This window comes from Chenopodium album, chromosome 10 (genome assembly GCF_948465745.1).
Source record: "Chenopodium album chromosome 10, dcCheAlbu1.1, whole genome shotgun sequence".
In the NCBI taxonomy this organism is placed as follows: domain Eukaryota; kingdom Viridiplantae; phylum Streptophyta; class Magnoliopsida; order Caryophyllales; family Amaranthaceae; genus Chenopodium; species Chenopodium album.
The window spans coordinates 56,212,719-56,238,357 of NC_137843.1; the positions used below are offsets into that span (position 1 = coordinate 56,212,719).

Genomic DNA, 25,639 nt, shown 5'->3' on the forward strand with positions numbered 1-25,639 from the left:
CCATATTTCTAATGTAAATTTTACCCTTAAAAAACACAAAATCAATCATATCAGCCTTCATATTATGTATCCATTAAAAATTACTCATTAAAATACAATAAATTTCATAGACCTGATCAAGTCGAGCCCGGCCCGATTTTGGGCGGGTTTTGGGCAGTTTTTTCTGACTCGGCCCGAAAAATTAAAAATTTTGGGCGGGGACTTGGGAAATCAATTTTAGCATATTTAGATAATTTTTTTGTTTGGGCTCAAAATTGGCCCGAAAAGCCCGCATGTCCCAGGGTAGTTTGGGCAGGTTTGGCAATTAGTATTATGTGCACCATGGTGCACCTAGAAATAGGTACACCACGTCTATACTTTTGAACATTTAGTAAAAGACAAACATTTTACAAAAAATAAACATTTAGTAAAAAATATGAACACGTCACTGACAGACTATAGGCGTATCACCTAATCAAAAGAATAACCTAAAACCACTAACTAATAATAGATAGGGAAGTAGGGTTGAATCCACAGGGAAACAGTGTTCTTCTATTCTTAATTAATTATTATAATCTAAACTATCAAGTAATCAATTTTATTTTTAAGTGAATTAAACTAAGGAGAAAAAAAAAAAGATAAATCAATAATAAGAAACCTAGGGTCACAGGTTCACCAATAATTAATATTGCGGAATAAAACATAACAATCAATAATTAACATTGCACATATAACATGATTAACAGGCTCTCGCAATTTATTAATCAACATAGATCTAACAGGCTCTCGCAATTTACTAGATCTAAGTTCCTATTGAAAATAGCCTTTAATATCAAATTAACATCTGCTCGATTCATCAATGCAATATTGCTATACTTTTACAATCAAATCACATCTGCTCGATTCATAATCTAATTGTAAAGAATTAAAACAATTCAATAAGACATTAGCATGCAATATTAATAATCAACAATAATAATGCCCCTTCATATTAATTATGGATGCTCTAAGAACCCTACAATTAAACTACTCGTACATAATTAAATCTACACTAATTAAAGCAATTAAAGAAAGCATGATTAAAAACATTAATTGTAAAACTAATATGGAAACAATAATAAAGAAAGCTAATAAAATAACTAATATGAAACTAATAATTAAAAGTCACCAATACTAAAACAAAATAAAAGAGCAAAACTTAAAACTAACTAAAACTAAAGCTACCTAAGAAATTACCTCCCTCAAAGCCTACGTACTACTTCCTTATATATAGGAGTAGAAAAAGAAGTTTGACTCCTAATCAACTTCTAATCCCACTAAAAGTACTACTTTCCTAAACAATGAACACCGACTGAACAAAACTCAAATCTCAAATCGACAACAACAACTTATAGCAGCAGGGCCAATTGGAGTACACTCGCTTGACCGTGCAGGGCACGCCCGTCAGCCTTTTCTCTTCTTTGCTTTAATTTACAAGCTCGGGCCCCTTTAAGCTTTTGACCCAACTTCTTTCCTTGGTTGGTCTGTAATAATAACTTGTAAAATCTTGGACCTTCTCATATATCAAGTCCTTAATCATCGAACTAAATTTCTTTAACTCGGTCTTGGGCTTTAAATATACGGTCATACAATACGATTAAACTCCAATATATTTGTAGTGGCTCAATAAGCTCGGAAAGTAACATAAATCTGCAAATTCCTACAAAATAATACCAATTCTACAAAGACACTAGAAAACGTATATTAGTCATAAAAAATAGCTCCGCAGTGCTCAAATAAGCACAAATATGATCGTGGAACGGGGAATAAAAATATATATAAAATAAACTCATCAGTCACAAAAACTGAACATAAATATGCAATTTTATGTTCATATTTTATAAAGAAATGTTCATTTTGTATACAGTAAATGTTCAGTTTATATTACTCCCTCCGTTTCAATATGATAATCTCATATGGAATCAATCACATAAAATAAGAAAAAAAATAATATTTGGAATCTAACATTAAAGTACAAAACTGTTCAAAATTAATTTTTCCTTATTTATTTATTTATTTATTTATTTATTTTTTTTGGAAAGTATTAGCCATAATTGCATAATTCAAGGGTGGGATTTCCTTACTTAGAGTCATGATATCAATCAACAATTAATTAATTTAACCAATTAGAATTTAATATGTATAAAATAGGAAATAAAAACTAAGTTTAAAATGGAATATATTCAATATGGGTACATCTTTTTTAAACGCTTAAATTAGTATATGGGACTAACATTATGAAATGGAGGGAGTACAAAACTATTGAATTATTACGAGTCAGACAAACTTCTTTCAAAATTTGTCTGACTCGTAATAATTCAAAATTTGCGATTGTTCAGATTTTTTTACTAAATGTTCAAAATTTGTTATTGTTCATATTTTTTTTTACTAAATGTTCAAAGGTATAGGCGTGATGCATGCGATTGTTCAGATTTCTTCTACTAAATATTCAAAATTTGCGATGTTTAGATTTTTTTACTAAATGTTCAAAATTCCCAATTGTTCAGATTTTTTTTCTAAATGTTCAAAAGTATAGGCGTGATGCATTGCAATTATTTAGATTTTTTAACTAAGTATTCAAAATTTGCAATGTTCAGATGTTTTTACTACATGTTTAAAATTTTTAATTGTTTAGATTTTTTTACTAAATATTAAAAAATATATGCGTGGTGCACCTAATTCTAGGTGAACCATGGTGCATCTTAAAATTTGCGCGGGTTTGGGCACATATATTCCGGCTGTAAGCTTAGCCCAACCCGGCCCGACCCGAGAAATTAATTTCTCGAACCCGACTTGACCTGCCCATTGATCACCTCTTAAATTTTACTACAAATTAAAAATTATCGTTAAAGGTAGGGCTGAGCAAAACTACCCGAAAAACCAAAAACCCGAAAAACCGATCCGTAACCGTTCCAAAAATTAGAGTACCCGATCCGATAACCATAATGGTTCGGGTACCCGTTCCGATAATTTGTTATCGGGTATGGTTATTGGGTATCATTTTAAAATTAACGGTTACCCGATCCGATCCGATAAGATTTTTTTTGCTTTTTTCCCTACTTAAATCTATTTTTTTTAAAAATCTAAACTCTTACTTTAATTCATAATTACTATATAATATCAATGATTAGTAATATTATTAATAATTTGGTCAAAATCATATGAAATTGTTGTTAATTAGTGGTAAATTATATCATAATAACTACATAAATTAAGTTTAATTATCATTATTGGATATCTTATTGGGTACCCGGTAATCGATCCAAAAATCCGGGTACCTGAATTTCGGAAACCTGAACTTATCAGTTCGGGTTATGTATATCACTTTTAGAAATTTTGGTTATCGGGTACCCAAACCGTTAGTACTAACAGTACGGATACCCGTTCCATTCTCACCCCTAGTTAAATGGATTATTTTACATACTCCACGTAAAAATTTATAAAGTTACCTTGACCAATACCAAAGGTTGTTGGTGTCAATTTTTTTTTTTTTTTTTTTTTTTTTTTTTTTTAAATTATAAAAACAAAAAGAGACTGAGTCTTGACGAACAAAGTTGAAGAAAACAAACGCTACCAATTTTAATTTTCGATCCTTTTTATAATCTCTCTCTCTCAATTGATCAACCACGAACCCAAATTATACCCAAATTATATTACTACTACAAAAAAATTAATCCAACTCATTAAAGTTGATCATTTCTTCTCTCTTTTTTTTCGACCCCATTTTTTTTTTTCCTACAATTTTCTGCAATTTCTAGAGAGATCGGTGTTGTTGGAGATAGTAGTGAGAGTTCTTGACAAATGGGTCAAGCTTTTCGCAAGCTGTTTGATACTTTCTTTGGTAACACCGAAATGAGGGTTAGTCTTTTTATTTTGTTTTTGTTGATTAATTTCACGATTTCATTTGATTGTTGATTATTTTTTGATTGTGTTGTTTATGGGTTTTAAAAAATTTAATTATGGTTAATCATTTATTTTTCCTTGGATTGTCTTTAGTTTTCTCCGTATTATTGATTATTAGGTTACGTTAGCTGAATTACACCTAAATTGATGATTTCTCCTGTGTATTGATTAATTACTTTAATAGGGTGTTTATTGATCCTGTTTCTTATTATAGGTTTGTTTAGGGCTTGTTTGGCATTGTTTTTTGTTTTTGGTTTTCAGTTTTTTAGAAAACAAAAAACCAAAAACAGGAAACAAGAAAAAGGTGTTTCCACTAAATTATCGTCGGTTTTCAAAATTATCATGAGTTTAATAAATTTGACTAATTTTTTTATTCATTATATGATATATATCGTATGATTTTGAAAAACAAAAAACCAAAAAAAAAAAGAAAACCACAGTGATGCCAAACGAACCCTTAGTTATTTATTGTTGTTTTAAAGTTGTAAATCTTGCAATGCATTGTTGAAATTGTTATTTGTGTGGTATGTTACTCGGGTTAGGTTACTTGTGTTGGACACGGGTATGTGTGATGAGTCCAAGTGTCTAACTCGGCTATTTTGTATAAATTTTCCTTGATTTTTGCCCAAAATGAAGTGTGAGGATCTGACATGGTAGTCGAGGTGAATTGAAGAGTACGAGTGACATAGAGCTGAAGGGAAAGTAAAACAAGCTAGATTAGCTTCATTAGCGGCCTGTATAGTTTTCTTGTATGTTTCTAAAAAAAAATCAATCTATTGGGTTTGCGAGTAATATGAGTATTGGAGGCTTGGAGCACAGGGGTCAGTCTACCGGTTGAGGAAGTGGGGATGGGGTGAAAGAGCTGGATTATTTGGCCTCTCCTCAGTTTAATATTGAAGTTCGACTATGATATCTCTTATAATGGATTGATATTATAAAAAGTAAACATTATGAAAGTTATCTTTAATGCAAATACAACAATATTTTCATGTTGTCAATAGCGTGATTGAAGATAAATTGGCTGTCGAAATTAGATATTGTAAAATCTTAATGAAATATTGCATTTGATTGAGGGAGTTATTGCTAGTGATGCTGGTCTGTCAGGTCTGATGATTTGGGTGGTACTGAGGGACTATATAACATCAAGCTTCTTTGGTAGATAATGAAGTCAGGGAAATTTTCTACTACTGAATTAGACTGTGGTTGTTGTTGAAGAAGTATATATGTGGGAAGCTTGTTTCATGCGGAAGTTATTGGCACTAGACAATTAGTATTCAGTATAAGAGTAGTGGTAAATGCCTGCAGCCATTGCCAAATGTTGTTTGGATGGAAGCATATTAGGCAGGTTTTAATTGTATCATCTGTCACCTAGGTGAGTTTAAGTGTTTAACTAGTCACATATTGGGGCATGGGCGAGCTCTTAACTGAAGAGGACCTCTGGGTGCTTTGGCGTGGTTTGTATGTTTAATAATGTAGCAATTATTGCTTTTTTTTGGGCTGTTCATCGAACTGTTCTCTGTTTTATGTTTTCAATGTTTTTGCACTTATCTGCATTTGTTTCTGTCTTTAATAATTAAAAAGTAATTGGTGCTTGAGATTTGAGCGCATTATCTGAAAATGCATTTTTCTGTTCGAGTTGGATCAGGTTGTGATGCTTGGTCTTGATGCAGCTGGCAAAACAACCATACTGTACAAACTGCACATTGGTGAAGTTCTATCTACTGTTCCAACAATAGGTACATCTCATTAACATTTAATTTGTTTCTGTTATTCTGTACCTTGAAAAATTACTCTGTTGTAGAATAGTGTGGGAATGGCTGCGATTGACCTGCCACTGACCATAGACCAATCATAGTATGCTGATTAGGACTTTTTTGCTTCCTTCCATCCCCATGAACCCTCTTAGTTTTGCAGTATGCTAGTACCATTTTTCTTTTGATAGTTGTGAATTACAAGTGGCATTTTTTTTTTTTTTTTTTTTTTTTTTTTTTTTTTTTTTTTTCTGGTACAAACAAGCCATAAGGAAATACATATTACAAATGAGGGTGGGGGATTTGAACTTGCGACCTACTGTACACGAACCCTCAGTCTTAACCACTAAGCCATGAATTTATGGGTTGTAATTTTTATTTAAAGATAGAGTAAAACATTAAATAAGTTATGCCTCCAAATTTGCAAGTTGAATTGCAATAATTTTTCTGTGTGGCTTAAAGAAAGTATAATTTTGTTTGGTTTGGTGGGTCTCCATCTCACATACTTGAAAGAATAGTATTGATTTATCGGAAAGGACTTATCATTCCTAAGTTAAAGTCTTTTCAATCAAACCTTCGTATTTTTGAATCATATTGATGAAACTCAATCTCTAAGAAACTATAAAATAGATTTTTTGAACATTAAGCTAGCTGCATGAAACTGGAATGCCCTATTTTATTTTGTTTGTTGAGAGATGAGGTATTTTTGCAGACCGGTAAGGCATTTTCACAATTTTGTGACCGAGGGAGACTGAAAGAGACAACAAGGCAACTAACTATATAAACAAGTTAGTAAAATGTGCTGTCCTATCTCTTCTTATTTTAGGCTGATTGTATCTTGGAACACATAATTGAGTAAGTAATTTTAATCCCTTGAAGCCAATCTTGGTTGTAGAAAACTATAACATTATTATTAAGAGGTACAATGCTAGAAATTTGGCTTCAGAGCTTTTTAGGCTTAGAGGGGCTTGCTAGTTGATAGATGATGAGCGAGAGATAGGATTAAGAGTTGCAGTGATCTAGTTGGATTTTGAGGTCAGAAAATCTGCTTTGTTGGAGGGATTAAATTTGGCTCTGGGAAGCCCATCGGCCTATACGGATTAATCATTTTTGGTTGATGTAGCCGACCCCACTTATGGGATTTAAGGCTTTGATTTCTTTGATTGGGAAGCCCATTGGCCATCAGATCTGTCTACACTCTACACTCTTGAGGATCACAAGCTACGACCATGGTGGCATGATTTCCTGGCTGTGTAATAAGTTTAGAACCCTAATGCCTGTTATTTATGCAATTATCCTAGAGATGTGTAGTATCCTTACCCCTTGGTTATAATTTGCTAGGCTGAAGTTCATAAGGTGTAATCTGAAACTTCAAACTGATATGTTTTTCCCCTCTGTAGGTTTCAATGTTGAAAAAGTCCAGTACAAGAATGTAATGTTCACTGTGTGGGATGTTGGAGGTCAAGAAAAGCTGAGACCGCTTTGGAGGCATTATTTCAACAATACAGATGGGCTGGTATTAGTTCATATCTTTTTTCATATTGCAGGCATTTTTTTTTTACTTCATATGTTTCAATAAAAATTGCAACACTTTACTTTAGCACGCTTTTTATGGAAAGATGAGAGATGGGGTAAAGTAATGTATCTACCCAATTACCCATGATCCCACATCATTCATGTCTAGCAACCCCAACCCCAACCCCAACTCCAACTCCAACTCCAACTCCACCCCTTTGCGCAGCCACCCTTACCAGTGACAAATTGACAACCCCATCCACCGTCACTCAATACCAGATTAACTACCATACCACCCTACTTCCACAATAACCTCGAATTACTACCTTTAAGTCTCCGCCGCCACGACCACCTCCCTAAGAGCCTCACCCAACCATACCAGTATACCACAACAATTAAAAAAAAATTGAATGAGGAAGTACTGCTTTAATCTCTGGCATAGATTTTTAAGGGTCAAATTTGAGAGCTAAAACTTCAAATCATGAGTTGGTTGTTGAATATGACTATTAAACCCCCTTCGATGACACAATATTCTTCAACGAGTTAAATCCCTTAAAATCAAAATTTGCTAACTGTTGACGTGAAAGTAGATGGAGCCATGGAAGTTGTGGTGGTGCCATGGTGGTTGCTACTTGGTTCGAGGAAGATAGGGAGTGGTGGTTGGTGAGTGAACTTGACGGTGGTGGTTGGTGAGGGTTGTGTGGACTTGAAGGTGATGGTAAGGATGGAACATGGAAATGAGAGGTTGCCAGGTTGGTGGTGTGGTCGGATGTAAGAGAGGGAAGTAAGGGGAGGGTAGCTGTTCAATATTTGGGTAATTAAGGGCATATTTGGTATTTGGATTGGTGAAACTTACTATATAAAGAAAGTGTTGCAATTATTGTGAAACTTCTCAAAACAGAAAGTTTTGCTTTTTTTTTTTTTTTTTGATTTTATTTATTTATTTATTTTTTTTGAAATGGAGGAAGTATATATTTTTAAAATTAATTACAGAGCTTTTATTTTAGTTTTCATTTGTTTATTGTCGTGTATTGTGATGTTATGGCCATATGGTACTTTGGCCTAAATTTATCCATTCTATGGTTGCAGATCTATGTAGTTGATTCCTTGGACCGAGAACGAATTGGAAAAGCAAAGCTAGAGTTTCAGGTGATCCTATGATGAAATGGGAAGAGTTCCATTGTTTGGTACCATCAATTTCTTGAACTGACCTCCTTGTTCTTCTTTCAGGCTATCATCAATGATCCATTCATGCTTAACAGTGTTATTCTGGTGTTTGCAAATAAGCAAGATATGGTATGAGCTTACTACCTCTGAAATATTCTGTATAAATTAACACAGCAACAGAAATGATTACCCAGTATAGTTTTCACCTAATAACCTAATGTTTGGACAATCTTCACCAGATTGGACACTCACACGCACACACAGATATCACCTGTATCCTGACCCGATAAGGCACGAAGAGACCATTCAGTCTAAGCAAGTGCAAAAGGCTTTTAAAGAGTGTAATTATTACCAATCAGTCTTGCTAGCTTCAGTTTGATAAAACACATCATGTTGAACTTGTTTTTCTTTTGCCATTGGTCTATGGCAAAGGGTTTGTTTAAGATGTGATAAAACCTGCTGTGTCAAATCTGAGCACAGGATTACTATAGGATAGTTTTGTTATTTTAATTTCCCCTTCAATTTAGGGGTTAAGTGAAGGATTGATTCTAGTGGGTTGAGCTTAATTGCTCAAGTAGGTGGAGGTGATAAGGTAGTTAAATCAATGTCATGGAGAAAATACGATTCTTGCCTTTGTATGTGATGCCTCTTCCCCTTTTTTTGGTGGTATGGGGGTTTTTGTTCTATTATCATTATTTTATTTTATTTTGGAATTTTGTTTCTGGTAGTTAGAAGCTGTTAAAGGATCTCAAATGATAGTTTGACTGGCTGGTGAGTGGTGACTATGGCTGTGGAGGACTGTAGGATTAAACTAGTGAAGGAATTATATTTGGGAAGTTTATTGTCAATATTTGAACATCAAACACAAATGGCTGTTGAACTTGGTACTCTACTACCGTTCTCATAAGTCATGTAATCCAATCATGAGATCAGACCAGATCTTTTGGTGTTCATTAGACTGATGCGGCCTTTTCTTTAGGATGTTTTGGACCCTTTAAGCCATGGGATCATTTTTACACTCCATTTATCTCTGTCAAATTTTTTTCACCTTCAAGGCAATATGCAGGATTTTGAATCAGATACCCTTTCGTGAAATTGCTTGCTGTTGTCATTTGCAATTTTGAATCAGATCTGACTATAAGTCTTTGCCCATGCTATAAGCAGTGATTAAAGCTGTTCTACAGAAAAGATTTTTAAACTATTATATGACATGTTTTTGGGTTGTGGCTGGAACTTTTTGTAGATGTGTATCTTACAGCTCCATAGCTAACAAAGAAGTGCCTTCTGTTTACAGAGAGGAGCAATGACACCGATGGAAGTTTGTGAAGGGTTGGGTCTTTTTGATCTCAAAAATAGGAAATGGCATATTCAGGGGACTTGTGCTCTAAAGGGAGATGGTCTGTATGAGGGTTTAGATTGGTTGTCTAACACCCTCAAGGAGGTAAGAGCTGCAGGATACTCGTCTCTGGGGGCGTCATCCATCTGATTGACCAGGTATATTCTTTAATTTCTGACGCCTTTCTAGAATCAAGATGTCTTCATATTGCTTATGTCGTATTTCACACTTCCAGCAGGTGGACTCAAGGCGATATCTTTTGAAGGAAGTAGCGAGAGAGCTTACCATTTACTACGAATAGCAAGTGTAGGTAATTCTCGGGTTTTGTGGTGAGAACTAATGATGCTTTGGGCATTTGCTTTTGGCGTTGCCTTGCCTTCAAATCTCCTGACAACTTCAGATGTATATTGACATGACATGTTCACTGTATGGCTGTACCTCGCTGGGGATCTGTCTAGTACATTCATAGAAAGTGTGTTTTCAACTGAGGTTGATAAGCATCAATTTCTCTCACTGTGAGTTTGTTTCAGGGCTATCCTGAAATGGATGCAGATCTGTTTGTAAAAGTTCTTCATGGCAGTGTGATTGTACCATTCTCGAATTGCAACATATTAGCCATTACAGTTGAGCAAATTTTTTGATTGTGTCCGAATGTCTTATATTTAGGTTTACTTCACGCTGGTGAAATATCTAATTGTGTTAGACCATGCATCCCATTGAATTACCTATTATACTTTATACGGATTATCATTGTTCAGCAACTGTTTATAGAACCCTGAGTGGCTAAGACACCCGAAGAAATCTAACTACACTATAATTTTGTCAGATTCTTGAGCTGTGTATGTCACCTAGTTTCTTTTTTAAATTTTCCTCTTCGAAAAATTGAAATTTGCACTACATTTGTGAGATATTATATTAGAAGCATTGCGATAGTTACTTATTTTGTTTATGGCCATGTTTGGTAATTGGCTTTTTAATGGCTTTTTGGTTGGCTTTTGGCTTTTGGCTTTTTTAGGTGGTCAAACAGCCAAAAAATGTGTTTGGTAATTGGCTTTTTAGTCAGCGAAAAAGCTGGCTTTTAAGCCAAAATGAAAAAGCTGCTTTGAGTAGCTTTTTTGTTGGCCCACAAATTATCTAATAAACAGCCAACAACCAACAATTAATTTACCAAACACTTTTATAAACAGCCAGCTTAAACAGCCAATTTCAAAAGCCATTATAAACAGCCAAATATTCCAGCTGGTCAAACAAGCTAAGTGAACCAGCCAACAGCCAACCGCCAACAGCCATTTGCCAAACAAGGCCTATGTATTACTTTTGATATTCTCTTTTAGGATGTTCACAAGAATTTTGAAAAATTTCCTTACTCAACTAGCTTTTTTTTTTTTTTTTTTTTTTGAGGAACAACTAGCTCTTTTAACCTACCAATGTGTAGGAGCCCAACTTATATACTCCCTCCGTTTTTAAATACTTGCTCCATTTCTATTTTTTGCACTGTTTATTTGTGCTACTTTGACTAAAGTTTGTGATTTATAAATAAGAAAAAATATAGTCTTGTGGGTACTTGTTAGAATCATCTTTTTTTTTTGAGACAACTTGTTAGAATCATCTTAATGAATAGATTATTAATTTTCAATTATTAGAATGTATACTTATTGATAATTAAAGATATTATTAATCAAAGATTAACATCGGCATATGTGTTCAAGAGACATGAAGCAAGTATTTAAAAACGGAGGGAGTAATAGACTAATAGTAATGGTTTGTGACAACGTGATGTATTGTATAGCAACTCCATTGGTTGCCTATTTAAGGTGGGCATCAAGAGAGAGAAAGAGATAAAGTATTTAATAAAAAATCAAAAGATGAATAGATGATACTTTCGGAGAGAGAAATCTAATGACCAGGTCCTGGCCATGACCATTAGTCAAGATTGGGCAAACAATATGTATGTGCCACTTGTCATGGTATGAGTGGGTTGTTAGTTTTTTATTTTCTTATTTTTTGATGAATATTTATGATTTATAAAAATTTAGAGGGCAACCAAAGAGTGTATATGGACATAAGGTGAAAGAGAGATATTAATAAAAAAAAGTTGATGAACACCATTGGCTTGGGCGATCAATGATTTTGCTCTTACTAACATTATGGCATCAAATAATGAATCTGTCCTTCGCTCATCTATATATGTCACATAATTTGATAAACTTTTCAACTTGCACTTAATCTCTCTCGGTTTCTCCTTATTAATAAATATCGCTACACTATTCTAATGGACAAATATATTATAAGAAAATGTGATAACGTTTAAAAGATGTCTTATAAGATTAACTCGACAAGTTGGCATCACGAGTTCACGACTTAATGAAAATAAAACACGTATAAGTAATTTTTTTTTTTTGAAACACGTACAAGTAATTAAGTATGTACAATTTTAATTTTTTTCCGATGTACTGTTTTTCTTTTTTATTTTATTTTATTATTATTACCAATTTATGTTGGTTAACATTTTAACAGACAAGTTCCTCCCCTTTCATTTCCCGCAAAATTCCAACCACTTATCTTACTCCTCTCTCTCTCTTTACTCTTCCCCAATTTGGCGATTTCTCTCTCTTCCCCTAGTTTCCTGATTTTGAATTTCCACTTTACAAACATTTCATTTTCCTGCAAATTACTCAAAATCAAAACCCTAATTTCTGAATTCTGTGCACAATCAAAGGGCGAAAAATTAAATTAAAATCAAAACTCAAATGATCACATGCCACCCATCAAATTTACCAACAACGACGAATTTCTCAATGTTAGGGCAAAGAACTTCCACCACTACAATAAAATTATTCCATAATTTTCGCTGGAATTCCCGCCATTTTCGCCCCTTTTACCCTCACAAAGTTGGGGGTTCCAAATTTGTGATTAATTCTTCACTTGGCCCACTTTTCGCCTCGGCAGCAGCTGTTGGTTCATCAACTCATGCCGCTGTGACTTCCACCATCACCCAGGTGGCTGTTTCCGCTGTCGCTATCGCCTCCGGTGCTTGCCTTTCTACTAAAGTGGACTTCTTGTGGCCTAAATCCCATGATCAGCCTAGTATGACCTTTTTTTTTGACAATCTTTTTTATTTTTGTGATTTTCTAGAATTTATTATCTTTTTGTAAGTTTTTGCTTAAATATAGTAAGGAATTCTTAGTTTAGTGATATTGGTATTTGGACTTGTTGAATTACATACTGTTTTATTGGTAAACTAACTTTGAGTGTGATTTACATTACTACCTCCGTTTCATATTATTTACAACTTTGAAATTTTGTATGTCTCACAAATATTACACCAAAAGTTGCAAATAATATGAAACAGAAGTGTAACATATGATATGGAATGGAGGGAGTAACATTAGTGCATATGTGTTTGTTTCTTCGTTTGATATCGGTGGCACATAAGTATGGATGCTCAGCTTGCTGTTGTGACTAGAATAAGTTAAGGTGGAGTACCGGAAATGTTAAGGAAAACTTTAAACATAGTTTTATGCGGTGTTAGTTAGCTTAAAATGCCAACTCTTTCTAACAATAAAGTGGCTCTTTAAATAATTGTTCAAGTGACAAGAATCACAAGATTTAGAGAGCTATTTAGAGTAGAAGCATTGATTTTATTTCTGGAAGGAGGGAGATTGCTTGTTTTGTTATTGAATTTCATTACACGTATTTGGTAGTGGAGGTGCATTGCCATGAATATTTACATAGTTTGTATATATTGTGAAGGAGCTGCAATCTAGATAATAATTGCATTTTTTCTATCCTTAAACATAATCTATCTTTTGTTCGTCTTTTAGTTATAAAGGGTAAGGCTATATGCATCTGGACCTCCTACCCTTTGTTTTTAGTGGGTATTATTGGATTGTTGTTGTTTAGTTGTATTCATTAGTATAGCTGTTTCAAATTTATGTTTCTGACTACATTTCACTCGAAGCTGAAAGTTTTTACTCTTAATTTGGTGATGTTTTTTCTATCTTTGATGGATTGAAGTGGATGGGTGTCTTTATGTTTTAAATGGATTTTATTTATCCTTTTTGGTTTGCATTTCTGGAATTTTTTCATGACTTATGTTTGTACATTATTCCCATGCCCCCTCTGATTCAGGTCCTCTTATACTAGAAGGAGTGGATGTGACTGGCTACCCCATATTTAACAATCCCAAGGTTTCCTATCAGTACTCTAAAAGATATGTATACATAACCTTCTGCTGTATTGATGACAATGAATTGTGAAATCAGGTTCAAAAGGCTGTGTCTTTTGCTAGGAAAGCCCACCATGGGCAACTACGCAAAAATGGAGAGCCTTACTTGGCTCATTGTCTTCATACGGGAAGAGCTTTGGCTGACCTAGTTCCATCAAGTGGACAAAGGGTATGTATATGATCCCATGTATGGCCTTTGTGAAGCTTATTTACTTTAGAACCTCTCTTTCTTACAGTAGCACATATGCCTATGGAAAGTTGCATTGTCCTCAACTGCATTGCAAGATTTGCAACAGCAACTTATTGATGTGTTAAATGAACATAATGCCATAATTCTTGGAATTATACTGTTGTACACAATACTATCCAGCTAGAATCTGGTTGTCGGCTACTGCTAGGTCCAGGATTATGCTATTTCTATTTTCAAAAATTCACAGAGGATAATTTTTCAGTTTTTAGAAGTAATTTTTTTTTTTTAATTGAAATATATTTTTAGCTGATATCTATGTGTTTAGCTTGCAAACTTCTTGTAAAGTAAGTTGATTATCCCTGTTTATAATACTGTAGTAAATAGTATTTATCAGTACTCTGATTGTTGCATCTTAGGATGGAAAGCAATGCATAATCATGCGTCTAAAATACTTAAAACGTTATGTCCGAAGCTTAAAGGAACTGGTGCTGCTGTCTATTAAGTTTATGTTGTCTAAGTGTTTTATATGCTGTCCGTACAGTAACAGTACAACAGATATAGATATAAAAACTTTGTTGTTTGATTGAGCTCCTCAAAACTGATGAAAGGAAGAAAATGTCATTGTTTGTGCTATTGGACTACTGGATGAGATGAAATAGATCATATGCAGCTATGATAGTGCATGATATTCTCATAACGTCTAGTTTATAGTGGCTAGTTAATCTGTAAATGTATCAGCTCCATCTTTGGTGCCACAATACCAAGAAGGCATACTTGACTGATTCCACATTGCAAGGTGCTGTATTGCAGCTCCATTCTTTCATTTCCACTTGTCATTATTTTATTGTTTGGTGCTTTTAATTTCTTTTAATTTATTATTGTTGTTATTATTATATTATTTTTTTTTTATATATTTGTACTTGTAGGCTTGTAGCCTCTACTGAATGGATGTATGTACTTATATTGCTCTTTACCATGGTTACCCTAGTTTCTATCTAATTAGATGTTGCTGCAGGCTGCTGATACAGTGGTGGCTGGAATTCTTCATGATGTTATTGATGATACAAGTGAAACTCTGGTCAGTATAAGAGAAAATTTTGGCAATGATGTAGCTCAGCTTGTTGCTGGTGTTTCCCGCTTAAGTTATATTAATCAGGTATAGAAAGCTTGAATGTATTCTTGATGTTTCTTTTACTTTTCTCCCTTCTCCTTTAGCCTTTTAGGAGTTATCTTCTAATCTCTACTGGGATAACTTCCATTTTTTACAATTTGGATGCTAATATTGATTAGAAGGCTATAAAAGAGCTACACTGCAGCTTTAACAAAGAGTCATTTCATGTCTCTACAGTTGTTAAGAAGACATCGCAGAATTAATTCAAGCCAGAGCAGTCTTAGTCATGAAGAGGTAAAAGTTATTTCAGCTTGCTGAACACTAGCTCTATCAATCGCAGTGTTTTCAAATTTGTCTTATTTGTGTTCTTTATGTTGTTGGATCACTTAAAGAAGTACTTGTGTAAAGTGTTAATGTGTAACTATCAGTTTAACACATTCCTGTCAAAAAAAAAAAAAAAAAAATGGAAGAAATGGTACTGGCACAGAAAATTCTTCAAGTTATATTTAACTGAAAGTATGAAACTATTTATAGTTATATTGACATATATATTGTTTAGAGACTGGCTCATGCTATAGGCTTTTAGAAACTCCATTTTATTGTGTCTCCCTATTTCACCCGGATGCCTATTTGTGCACCACCATGAGAATTAGAAATGTGTATTAAACGCTTAAAATCTTACATAACCAAGATAAACATGTTGGCTCATGGATCATCAAGCATGTTAGAAAAGGCTAAATTGATTGATTCTTTAATTTCTTCTATTTTTTATCAGGCGAATAATTTGCGAGTGATGCTCTTGGGCATGGTTGATGATCCACGTGTGGTACTCATAAAGCTTGCTGATCGCCTTCATAACATGAGGACCATGTATTAGCTCTCTTTATGTAGTTTTTTTTTTAATTTTTTTTTTTTTTTTTTTTTTTTACTATTTGTGTTCATTATGAACTGGTCATGAACTTTTCACCTACAGTTATCTTCCTGTTTGGGAGCTTAAGACTAATAATGTGTTAGATTTCTTCTCCGTTAGTTGTTGATCTGTCTAATTTTCCAAGAACTTTAATCTTCTGACATGACCTCCCTCTTTTTTACCGCAGATAGTTAGAATTGTTGGAGATAGAATGGGTAGGTTGGAGACTGACTGAACTAATAACTATCCAAGGAACCTGGAAAGTCAGGTGAATTTCAATCATTCAAAAAGGAACCTGGAAAGTCAGGTGAATTTCAATCATTCAAAAGGGGAATGCTTAGGGTATATGCTAGTTAATTGGAAAAAAAGCTAAGTTATTATGTGGGAATTTAGGAGACAACAAGAATGTATCAATTGCATTTTTTTTCCCCGCAAATGTACAAGTTTAGCAGAAAAGTGCATGTAATTTAGAGTACATTACAAGATAAGTAGGTCAAGAAAAGTTGTAATCTGTGTGTACGTACATAATAATATATGCTAAGTGTTTTATTTTGAAGAGAGTTTCTCTCTTAATGACTTTGTGGATGAAATTACATGTTATCATAAATCTGAACCTTCTTTTGTATGTAGAAGACACACCAGGAGTACAATTAGTGGATTCTTTGTTACTACAAGAAACGAGAAATACCAAACCCTTTATTTTATTAGTATACATGTATTGCTTTTACAGCTATGTGATTCTTCTTATGATTGTGCAGTTATGCTTTGCCACTTTCCAAGGCTCAAGCTGTTGCTGAAGAAACTTTGGTAGTTTGGTGCTCTCTTGCTTCGAGACTGGGCCTTTGGGCTTTGAAGGCTGAATTGGAAGATCTTTGTTTTGCCGTTTTGCAGGTTTGCACAGTGTAATTTCATTCCTCTTGCAGGGTCTGTGCTGTTTTACTTCAGTCCAACCTTATCACATCGACTGGATTTTGTATTTCTTGGTCAAGTCCAGAGATGAATCTGGAAATTTTACTATTACAGGAAATTTTATGGGTCAGGGCAGCAACCACTTTTATATTCCTATGTGTCCCTAAGTAGATCAATAAGTATACTTTTAACATTTTAAGACTAAAAGATCAATTTGAGAAGTTTTTCTGATGTGCGCGCTTTGTACTAGTTGATATAATATCTTCAGTGCAAGGGTCCTCTCGTGGAGGGATTGCCAGAAGGAGGGAAGGGTGTGGAAGGATGCCAAGCAAGTGGTTTTAACTTCATTTATAGAGGACTGTATACATCCTATCCCTACTGACTGGAAAATACCGTTAGGCTTTCTGCTTTGCTAATTCTTAACATGCCTTAGCCCCACCATGTTCTGCCAACCACTGTTAGCGGCGACTTCAATAAACAGTAAAAAAAATGCACTTATTTACAATATTGCCACTAGATAAACAACTGTTGTTTATCATGAAGATCAACTTGTATTTTCTCATTTCCCGAGTGTGTATCAACATTCCAATTTATGCCTTTATGGTCTTTAGACTATATTTTATTTGGTGTTTCACTGCTCTGTAAAATGCTAACAAGTAGGAACAAACCAGCAGAATTGGCTTTAAAGTCTCGAGTGATGTTTTTGCAGCCTCAAATGTTTTGTCAAATGAGAGCTGAGCTGGCATCCATGTGGAGCCCTTGCAGAAAGGCAAAAAATCCCCGAAGAGTGTCCACAAAGAGCAGTTTGCTTTCAGCCTCTGATACAACTGCATCAAATAGCTTTAATTGTGCTGTGGCTACTGAGGACGATGATACAGAAATGAAGGTAGAGCTGTCATCAGTGAAAACTCTACTTATATATACGCTATCATCATATGCCTATGCACTAGTTTTACCTTGTATATATAATTAAATAATAGTAAAAAAGTATAAAAGTTGATATTATGAAAATTTATATTAATAACTATATTTCATGATAAAAATTGTTTTACTGCTTTAAAGCTAATATTTGAATAGCAAAAATAAAGTCAAATTTGTCAATTATTTTGGGACAGAGGGAGTATTATCTATCATGTCTATGTTGATGCGTTTGGAGTACTTTCCAATAATTCTGATGCATGTTTTTAAAAAATCATGCTTGTTAGTAACGCATGAATCCCTATGTATTTAAATGACTGTACCCTATTTTCTTCTATCAGAAATTGAAAAAACCTGATCCTGGACCTCTCTTGTAGCAACTGTGTGCATAAGCTGGCAATACTTTCAGCATGGGATCTCCCTTCATACTCTCTGTCAAGTGCTATTTCTAAATAATTGATGTTTGATACCAATCATGCTGTTTCAATATTGATTGTATCCTGTCTTCTGTCAAAGCGTTTGTTTTCTGAATGATTTATCATCTGCAGGATCTTCTTGAAGCAGTCTTACCATTTGAACTATTGTTAGACCGAGGAAAACGGATGAACTTTCTTAGTAATCTTACAAGCCATTCTAAGATTTCAACAAAACCGAAGGTTGTGAGGGATGCTGGAGTTGCTCTGGCGTCTTTAGCAATGTGCGAGGAGGCACTTGAGCAAGAACTTCTGATATCAACCTCGTATGTTTCCATCTTTTTCTAAATATTTTTATTGTGTTTGACTTCTTATACACATCTTTGAAATTGCTCATTACTGTGACAACTAAGGGTTACATGATGTTCTATGTATACATTCTGTATTTACAGTTACGTACCAGGAATGGAAGTTACTCTATCCAGCCGCTTGAAAAGCTTGTACAGCATTTATAGCAAGGTTCGGTTACCTTAAACTTATTTCTATGTTGTAGTGGCACTTTTGAGAATGGATTCTGAGACTAAATCGATGATAATTGGACATCTTCAAATTATGTTGAAGATCACTAAATAAGATTCACCTTGTGAAGTGCAAACAACCAAACAGTGTGAAATCTGTTTTTGAAGTGCAAAGTATATGTAGTTCGTTTGGCTGAGCTGAATTTTTGTATCTGGTGAAATTTTGCTTATAGTGCTGGATATTAGAAAATGGCTCTAATTTTTTACCTGTAGTAGTAGTAGAAATTACGAGTACTCTAGTTATTTGGTGAATGTTAATTGGGTGGCCTATGTTTGATGTATATGTTACTTGTGTATAAGGTTTTTCTCCTTTGTCTGTCTGTAGATGAAAAGAAAAGATATTGACATCAACGAGGTCTATGATGCACGCGCATTACGGGTAATTATCGGAGATAAGGATGGAACTCTCCATGGACCTGCTGTGAGTTGTTGCTACAGTGTCCTTGACATAGTACATAAGTATGTAATTTATCAATCATAACTTCAATGAATTTTTTTATTGACTTTTGTTGATTTTATTTGTGTGCTTCAGAAAATTTTACTATCTCAATCGTGACTTGTTTTTGTGTGCTTTCTTAACGTTATGTCATGCTATGGTGTCTGATAATAGTTAACTGCCTCATGCAGGTTCTGGTCACCTATTGATGGCGAGTTTGATGATTATATTGTTAATCCGAAGCCTAGTGGTTATCAGGTTAGATCCTCCTGTGTCAAATATGCTGCCCTTAGCTTTTCTTATTTTATTGAGTTTCATATTCTCTGAAGATGTAGTCCTATATTTCTGTTCAATTGTCTTAGATTTTGTGCTTAATGGACCTTTATGCTTAATTGCTTAGTTTTGTAGTACATTCCGGGGACTGGTGGGGATACTCAAAAAAGAAACAAAGAATAAAAAAAAAAAAACATGAAGGGAAGCCTTTTTATCTCTCAAGTAAAGCTCCTATTATAAATGAAAATGGTACCAAATTGCCTCATCATGTGCCATGGTGAGATTTTTTCTTTAATTTCTGTCAAAACTTGATTTCAATGTCTAAAAATGGGTCTTCAAGCCTGTGTTTATTGCCTTTGCTAAGAGATTGAACCTTGCAGCTCCTCTACCAATACAATGTAATACCGAAATAGCTACATACCTGAACAAAACTCAATCTAAGAACTTTGTACACCTATCGGTAGGCTTATTATGGTTCCAAACCAACTTATATGACCTTGAGGGACACCTCATGCATTCCCTTCAGTGTTGGAAATTTTTCCAAAATTGTCTAGAAAGTGTGGATTAGTCTTCAATTTTGGACAAATTTTGGCTTTTTCGGACCTAGAAAGAAAAGTGGTTAAGGTGCTTTCCGTAGACCCCATGACACCTTGGGAGTCTATTTCGGAATGGATGGAACTATCCTATTTGCCTTTAAGCCGGCAATTTAGCCAATACTAATTTACGCCCCCCTTCATCAATTCAAGGCCACCACAAGACATTATATGACCGACTAGTGGTCATATATGGTTCCAAAAAATATTATTAACCCCGGGATGTATCCCCTTTAATCCCGAGAATTTTTTAACGCCAATAACCTCTAAAATTGGTCTTATTTCGTATATTAGCCTTCTATTAGAGATATTTTTTTACTTTTTCGGACTCAGAAAGAAAAGAAATCGAAATGCTTCCCATGGACCCAACGACATCCCGAGAGGTCATTTGGGTGGTTGAAACCGTCCACTTTTCCTTTAAACCATCAGTTTATCCATATACCCCCCCCCCCCCTTTTTTAACTCAAGGTCACCATAAGCCTTTATGTGAATAAAATGGTCATATTTGATTCCAAACAACATTATATGACCCTAGGATGCATCCTTTACTACCTTGAAAACTTACAATACTGAGTCCCACCTCCAAAATTGGTCTGTAAACGTGAATAATAACCTTCAGCTTTGGAAAATTTTCAATTTTTACGAAACCAAAAAGGAAAGTGATTGAGGTGTTTCCTATGGACTCTAAGACACCTCGGGAGTCCATATGGGTGGTTACAACCGTCTACTTTGCGTTTAAACTGTCAACTTACCCGTTTACAACTTATGCACTTTTATTGACTCAAGGCCACCGCGATACTTTATGTAACCTAATAATGCCCGTTTATAGTTTTCCCTACGATCTCATGAGTTTTGGAGACCAGGTACCCATATCTTTGAAAATGGTTCTGGTTCGTGTTTTGTAACTTCCAAATTTGGCTTCCATAAAACATTTTGGACTCTAAAAGATTATGCATTGTTTCCTATGGCTCCCAAAGGACCCTGGGAGGCCTATTGGTGCCCAGATTTCCATATCTGTCGTCGTTTTTCTTTTAGTGGCTTTTATATGATGCAGATGAAAAATATGGACCCTAGGCAACTCTTGAGAGATTACATAATGGCCTATATTATAGGCCTACGCATGGCTTAAACATTGGACAACACTGTTTCTGGCCTTGGTTGAGAACATAGGATAACCACATATACAAGTCACATCTGCAAGCATTCACAACATAGTCCAGTAGGAGTAGGATATTAGGGTGGCCTTCATGAAAGTGCCAAAGTTTAGGTGCTACAAGGAGATATATAGCCACCATGATATTAACTCTTTTTGCTGGTTTGTTTGGAGCCTGATGAATTTTTGTAGATTCATGTCTATCTGATTTGATTTTGTATGTTTAAACTGTTTTTATTTGTTTATTTCAGTCTTTGCATACTGCTGTACAAGGTCCTGATAATTCACCCTTGGAAGTTCAAATAAGGACTCAGGTTTTCTATTACATCTCTCTCTCTCTCCCTCCCTCTCCCTCTCTCTCTCTCCGTCTCCCTATCCCCTCCCCCCCCCCCCCTCTCTCTCTCTCTCTCTCTGTTCTCTCTGCTTGTTTGGCTTCTAACCAAAAGTTTTTGGGAATTTGCTGGTAGAGGATGCATGAGTACGCAGAACATGGACTTGCTGCACATTGGCTCTACAAAGAGATTAACAACAAATCACTTTCTGGTATAAGCTTGGGTGATTCCCATGGACATGAGCTCTCCAATTTTTCACAAGGCTTGGAGGAGCAAAGCTCTGTAGGAGATATGTATTGGAAGTATAGTTCCTTGAAAGCAGGACATCCAGCACTTAGAGTTGAACGAAGTAACTTGCTTGCTGCTGTTATCATCAGGTAGTTTATGATTTGATATCAAATGTTAAATTAACAATGCTTATACCTGGTCAAGCTTATCTCATACATGCTCATGAAACTCCTTGTCCAGTGTTGATAAGGATGGAAGAGAATTACTTGTTGCTGTCAGCTTTGGATTAGCAGCATCTGAAGCAGTTGCTGACAGACGAACATCTTTCCAAATAAAGAGATGGGAAGCGTACGCTAGGTTATACAAAAAAGTACTCCTCTAACCCCCTGTTTCTTCAAAATTTATTATTGTATGAAGTCTTCTGCGTGTGTCAGGCTGAAGCACCCAGTTTGCTATTTGACTTATTTCCACTTTTCAATCTTTTTATCACCTTCCAGTTAGCTGTGGTATCTTAACTTTATTTCTGTTTTTAAATCTTGTATCATGCCTATTCTAGCAACAGCCAACAGCAAGCTTCCCATAAATCTTAATTTTTGAATGTGCTTTCTATCTTAGTCATGCAGTGGGTTCATTTCTTCTCAGTTGTTGCTAGCTTTCTTTGCACCATATTAGGTGGCCTTAAATGTGCCCTAGTGCTGCTTGACATTTAATGTGTAAGTACTTTCCATGCTTGGAATCTGGCGCTGACCAACTGGATCAGAGATGTATGCTTGTCAACTCACCTGTTAGGTTTTCCATATAGTCCGATCCATTGCATTGCTGTTCCTGGTTTAATACCCTTACTGAGTTACATCATCTACAGGAAATAGTACTCGTGATTATAGGTGTTGATCTTATTGTCTGGCTTGTATCGCTTTGATGATTGCTTATCAATATAAGTCAATGCCACTTCCTATTTTTATTGATGTGTACCGCTCGAGGTTATATTTTGGATGCTCTCAGCCTCCTATGGTACCTCGAAAACTTGATGAATTTGAGGCCATAGATGATTTTTTTGATCAGTCTTGACGAATTTGACCATTCTCTTCTATCAGAGTATTATTAATAAGATACAAGAAAATTTTGGCAATGACTGTTTCATACTATAGCTCAATATGTGTTTTTTTTTTTTTTAAACAGATGTATTTATTCTCTTCTACTTGAGCTGTATAATCAGAAAATGCAAACCAATTAATAATTTTACAGTGAAATTATTTTTCTCAGATCTCTCTTTCATCATTTAGGAAGGCTCACCATGGTAATGTCTTGGTCTTTCTATTTATATTTCTACTTTAAACTTTTTGCTCCAGGTCTTGGATGAGGGATGGTTTGAACCAGGACATGGAGATTGGTGTACATGTCTCGAGAAATATTCACTTTGCCGAGATGGACTATATCATAAGGTATGTGAGTGTGACATCCACTAGCTTTTGATAAGTGAGTTACTAAGGCTGATTTTATTCGATATAAAACAGCTAATTGGGTTTGCTGAAACATAGCTCGTCCCCCCCCCCCCCCCCCCCACACACACACACACACTCACACACACACACACTCACACACCCTTTAAAAGTGAAAGAGAGAAAATAGGTGAATTTTAGGGAATTATTGGTGAAGGTAACTAATTTGTGTGGAAGATGTATTATAGATTCAGTGATGGGGCCCTAAATACAAAATTTCCCAGTTGCGTTGTCTGTTAACCACTTTAAGTGCCTTGCACACCTTGTTAGGCCACCAGGAAGCAGTACCTTGGGATGTCCAAATAGGTGGCTCAGTGGCGTGAGCCGCTAGTGTAGCTTAATATCAAATTGAGTTTTTTTTTTAACGATATTCAAGCTGCAAGTATTATTGGACTCATGTATCATAGTTGATAGGGACCTTAGTGGCCACGTGAGATTACAATGATCGAGCAGAAATATCTGGTATTGCAAAAAATGAGCCATTTGAATATTAATGATTTGATGACATTTATGAATATGTAATTATTTATGTTCCAATGCAACCAATCTGAGTGAACTTTTTCTATGAGAGGGGAGAGGGAACAGGGAAGAGCGTCATGGAGAAGTAATGTTTATGAATCAGACTGCATGCTATCAGGCTAATGTATCACAATCTTAACTAGACTGTATCAATCAAGCGATGTCATGCGTTGTACATGTGCAGCTGAATTAAATATAATTCTGACGTGAATTTTACTGATATCCTTCCTTGCAGCAAGATCAATATGATCGTTTGCTGCCAACATTTATTCAGGTTATTGACCTGACTGAGGAAGAAGAGTCTAATTATTGGACTGTCATGTCTGCTGTTTTCGATGGGAAAGATGTTGATTCAGTTACGTCTTGTTTGGGGAGCTGTAAGACACCCATGTCTGGTGCTTTTTCTTCTTCCAGCGAAGCTAATATCAATTGCAAGGTTCGTTGACCATTCTCTTGTTTCAGTATGCTATCTTCTTTTATTGATGTTTTATATATATATATATATATATATATATATAATATATATATATATATATATATATATATATATATATATATATATATATATATATATCTATATCTATATATATATATATATATATATATATATATATATATATATATATATATATATATATATATATATATATAGATATATATATATCTATATATATATATATATATCTATATATATATCTATATATATATATATATATATATATATATATATATATATATATATATATATATATATATATATATATATATATATATATATATATATAATAAAGCTGTTACAATGATTAACATGAAGTTGTACTTTTTACCTAAATTGCCTGAAATTCCTGACACTATGAGCTCATTAATACATATTTTCAGGTTCATTTACTTAGGACAATGCTCCAATGGGAGGAGCAGATATTTTCTGAAGTAGGAGTGAAACAAGGCTCCAAGTTGAGTGAATCATATGATGATTCCTTAATCATTAGGGAAGTAGCAGTTGTTTCTTGGCCAGATGGTGATATTGTACGATTACGAGCTGGCAGTACTGCTGCAGATGCTGCCAGAAGGATTGGGCTAGAAGGAAAGTTTGTTTTGGTAAATGGTCAACCGGTACAACCCAATATTGAACTAAGAGATGGTGATGTGGTTGAAGTAAGATTATAAATTCTGTATGTGCATAGAATTGGTGTAGCTCGAAGCTTCCACAAAAAAAAAAAAAAAAAAAAAAAAAAAAAAAAAAAACTTGTATTTATGTGTTGTCAAGTGTACATAAAACTTCTGTATATTTGTCTATAGTCATAATTAATCTGCGAGAACAAAATTCTTGAAGCATCAAATATCTCATCCCTTAACAGCTTGCAGCAATCAAACAAGTCATACTTTATCTGAACCCTTATATTCTCTCTGTCCTGTTTAATAGTGGTTTACCAAATGCTGCAGTCTGCACAAATTTGATGTGTAACAGAAGTACATCATCAAGCCTAGTACAATCAAGCTTCTGAGCCTTCTGCTAACACTTAACTGCAACATCTTATAGTAATACATTTTATGACAATCAACAACCAAGAAAGAGTAATACTTAGTATATTGATCCACATAAATTGCACTTTTCATCAAGAAAAAATGTTGATAATTCAATTACAATGCAGCAAACTC

The 25,639-nt window shown here is 34.6% G+C and overlaps 2 protein-coding genes across 3 annotated transcripts; both read left to right on the forward strand.

Moving 5' to 3' along the window:
- Positions 1-3,560: 3,560 nt before the first annotated feature.
- LOC145564231 (uncharacterized) lies at positions 3,561-10,336 on the forward strand. Of its 2 annotated transcripts, none has more exons than XM_081624558.1 (7): positions 3,561-3,876; positions 5,567-5,657; positions 7,073-7,188; positions 8,277-8,336; positions 8,418-8,483; positions 9,649-9,848; positions 9,926-10,336. In XM_081624558.1, exons 1-6 carry the CDS (start codon positions 3,820-3,822, stop codon positions 9,838-9,840), a joined length of 582 nt encoding a protein of 193 aa, XP_081480684.1. In that variant the 5' UTR covers positions 3,561-3,819; the 3' UTR covers positions 9,841-9,848; positions 9,926-10,336. The 2 variants fall into 2 exon arrangements, with proteins under 2 accessions (XP_081480684.1, XP_081480685.1); XM_081624559.1 differs by having other exon boundaries at positions 9,929-10,336.
- Positions 10,337-12,217: 1,881 nt separating this feature from the next.
- Positions 12,218-25,312, forward strand: LOC145562601 (uncharacterized). Its single transcript, XM_081622931.1, has 18 exons — positions 12,218-12,777; positions 13,822-13,880; positions 13,956-14,087; positions 15,124-15,264; positions 15,457-15,513; positions 15,995-16,089; positions 16,888-17,020; positions 17,748-17,924; positions 18,505-18,695; positions 18,822-18,888; positions 19,273-19,406; positions 19,575-19,641; positions 21,654-21,716; positions 21,870-22,111; positions 22,203-22,332; positions 23,312-23,404; positions 24,216-24,416; positions 24,860-25,312. The coding sequence occupies exons 1-18, from the start codon at positions 12,441-12,443 to the stop codon at positions 25,145-25,147; spliced, it is 2,607 nt and encodes an 868-aa protein (XP_081479057.1). The 5' UTR covers positions 12,218-12,440; the 3' UTR covers positions 25,148-25,312.
- Positions 25,313-25,639: the final 327 nt, after the last annotated feature.

Excerpts from the sequence above, each read along its gene's own strand:
- LOC145564231 (XM_081624558.1), top strand. The coding sequence starts at position 3,820 with ATGGGTCAAGCTTTTCGCAAGCTGTTTGATACTTTCTTTGGTAACACC. Across the intron at positions 7,189-8,276 it reads TCAACAATACAGATGGGCTG|ATCTATGTAGTTGATTCCTT; the intron begins GTATTAGTTCAT and ends CTATGGTTGCAG. Across the intron at positions 8,337-8,417 it reads AAGCAAAGCTAGAGTTTCAG|GCTATCATCAATGATCCATT; the intron begins GTGATCCTATGA and ends TTCTTCTTTCAG.
- LOC145562601 (XM_081622931.1), top strand. The coding sequence starts at position 12,441 with ATGATCACATGCCACCCATCAAATTTACCAACAACGACGAATTTCTCA. Across the intron at positions 15,265-15,456 it reads GCTTAAGTTATATTAATCAG|TTGTTAAGAAGACATCGCAG; the intron begins GTATAGAAAGCT and ends ATGTCTCTACAG. Across the intron at positions 19,642-21,653 it reads CGAAGCCTAGTGGTTATCAG|TCTTTGCATACTGCTGTACA; the intron begins GTTAGATCCTCC and ends TGTTTATTTCAG.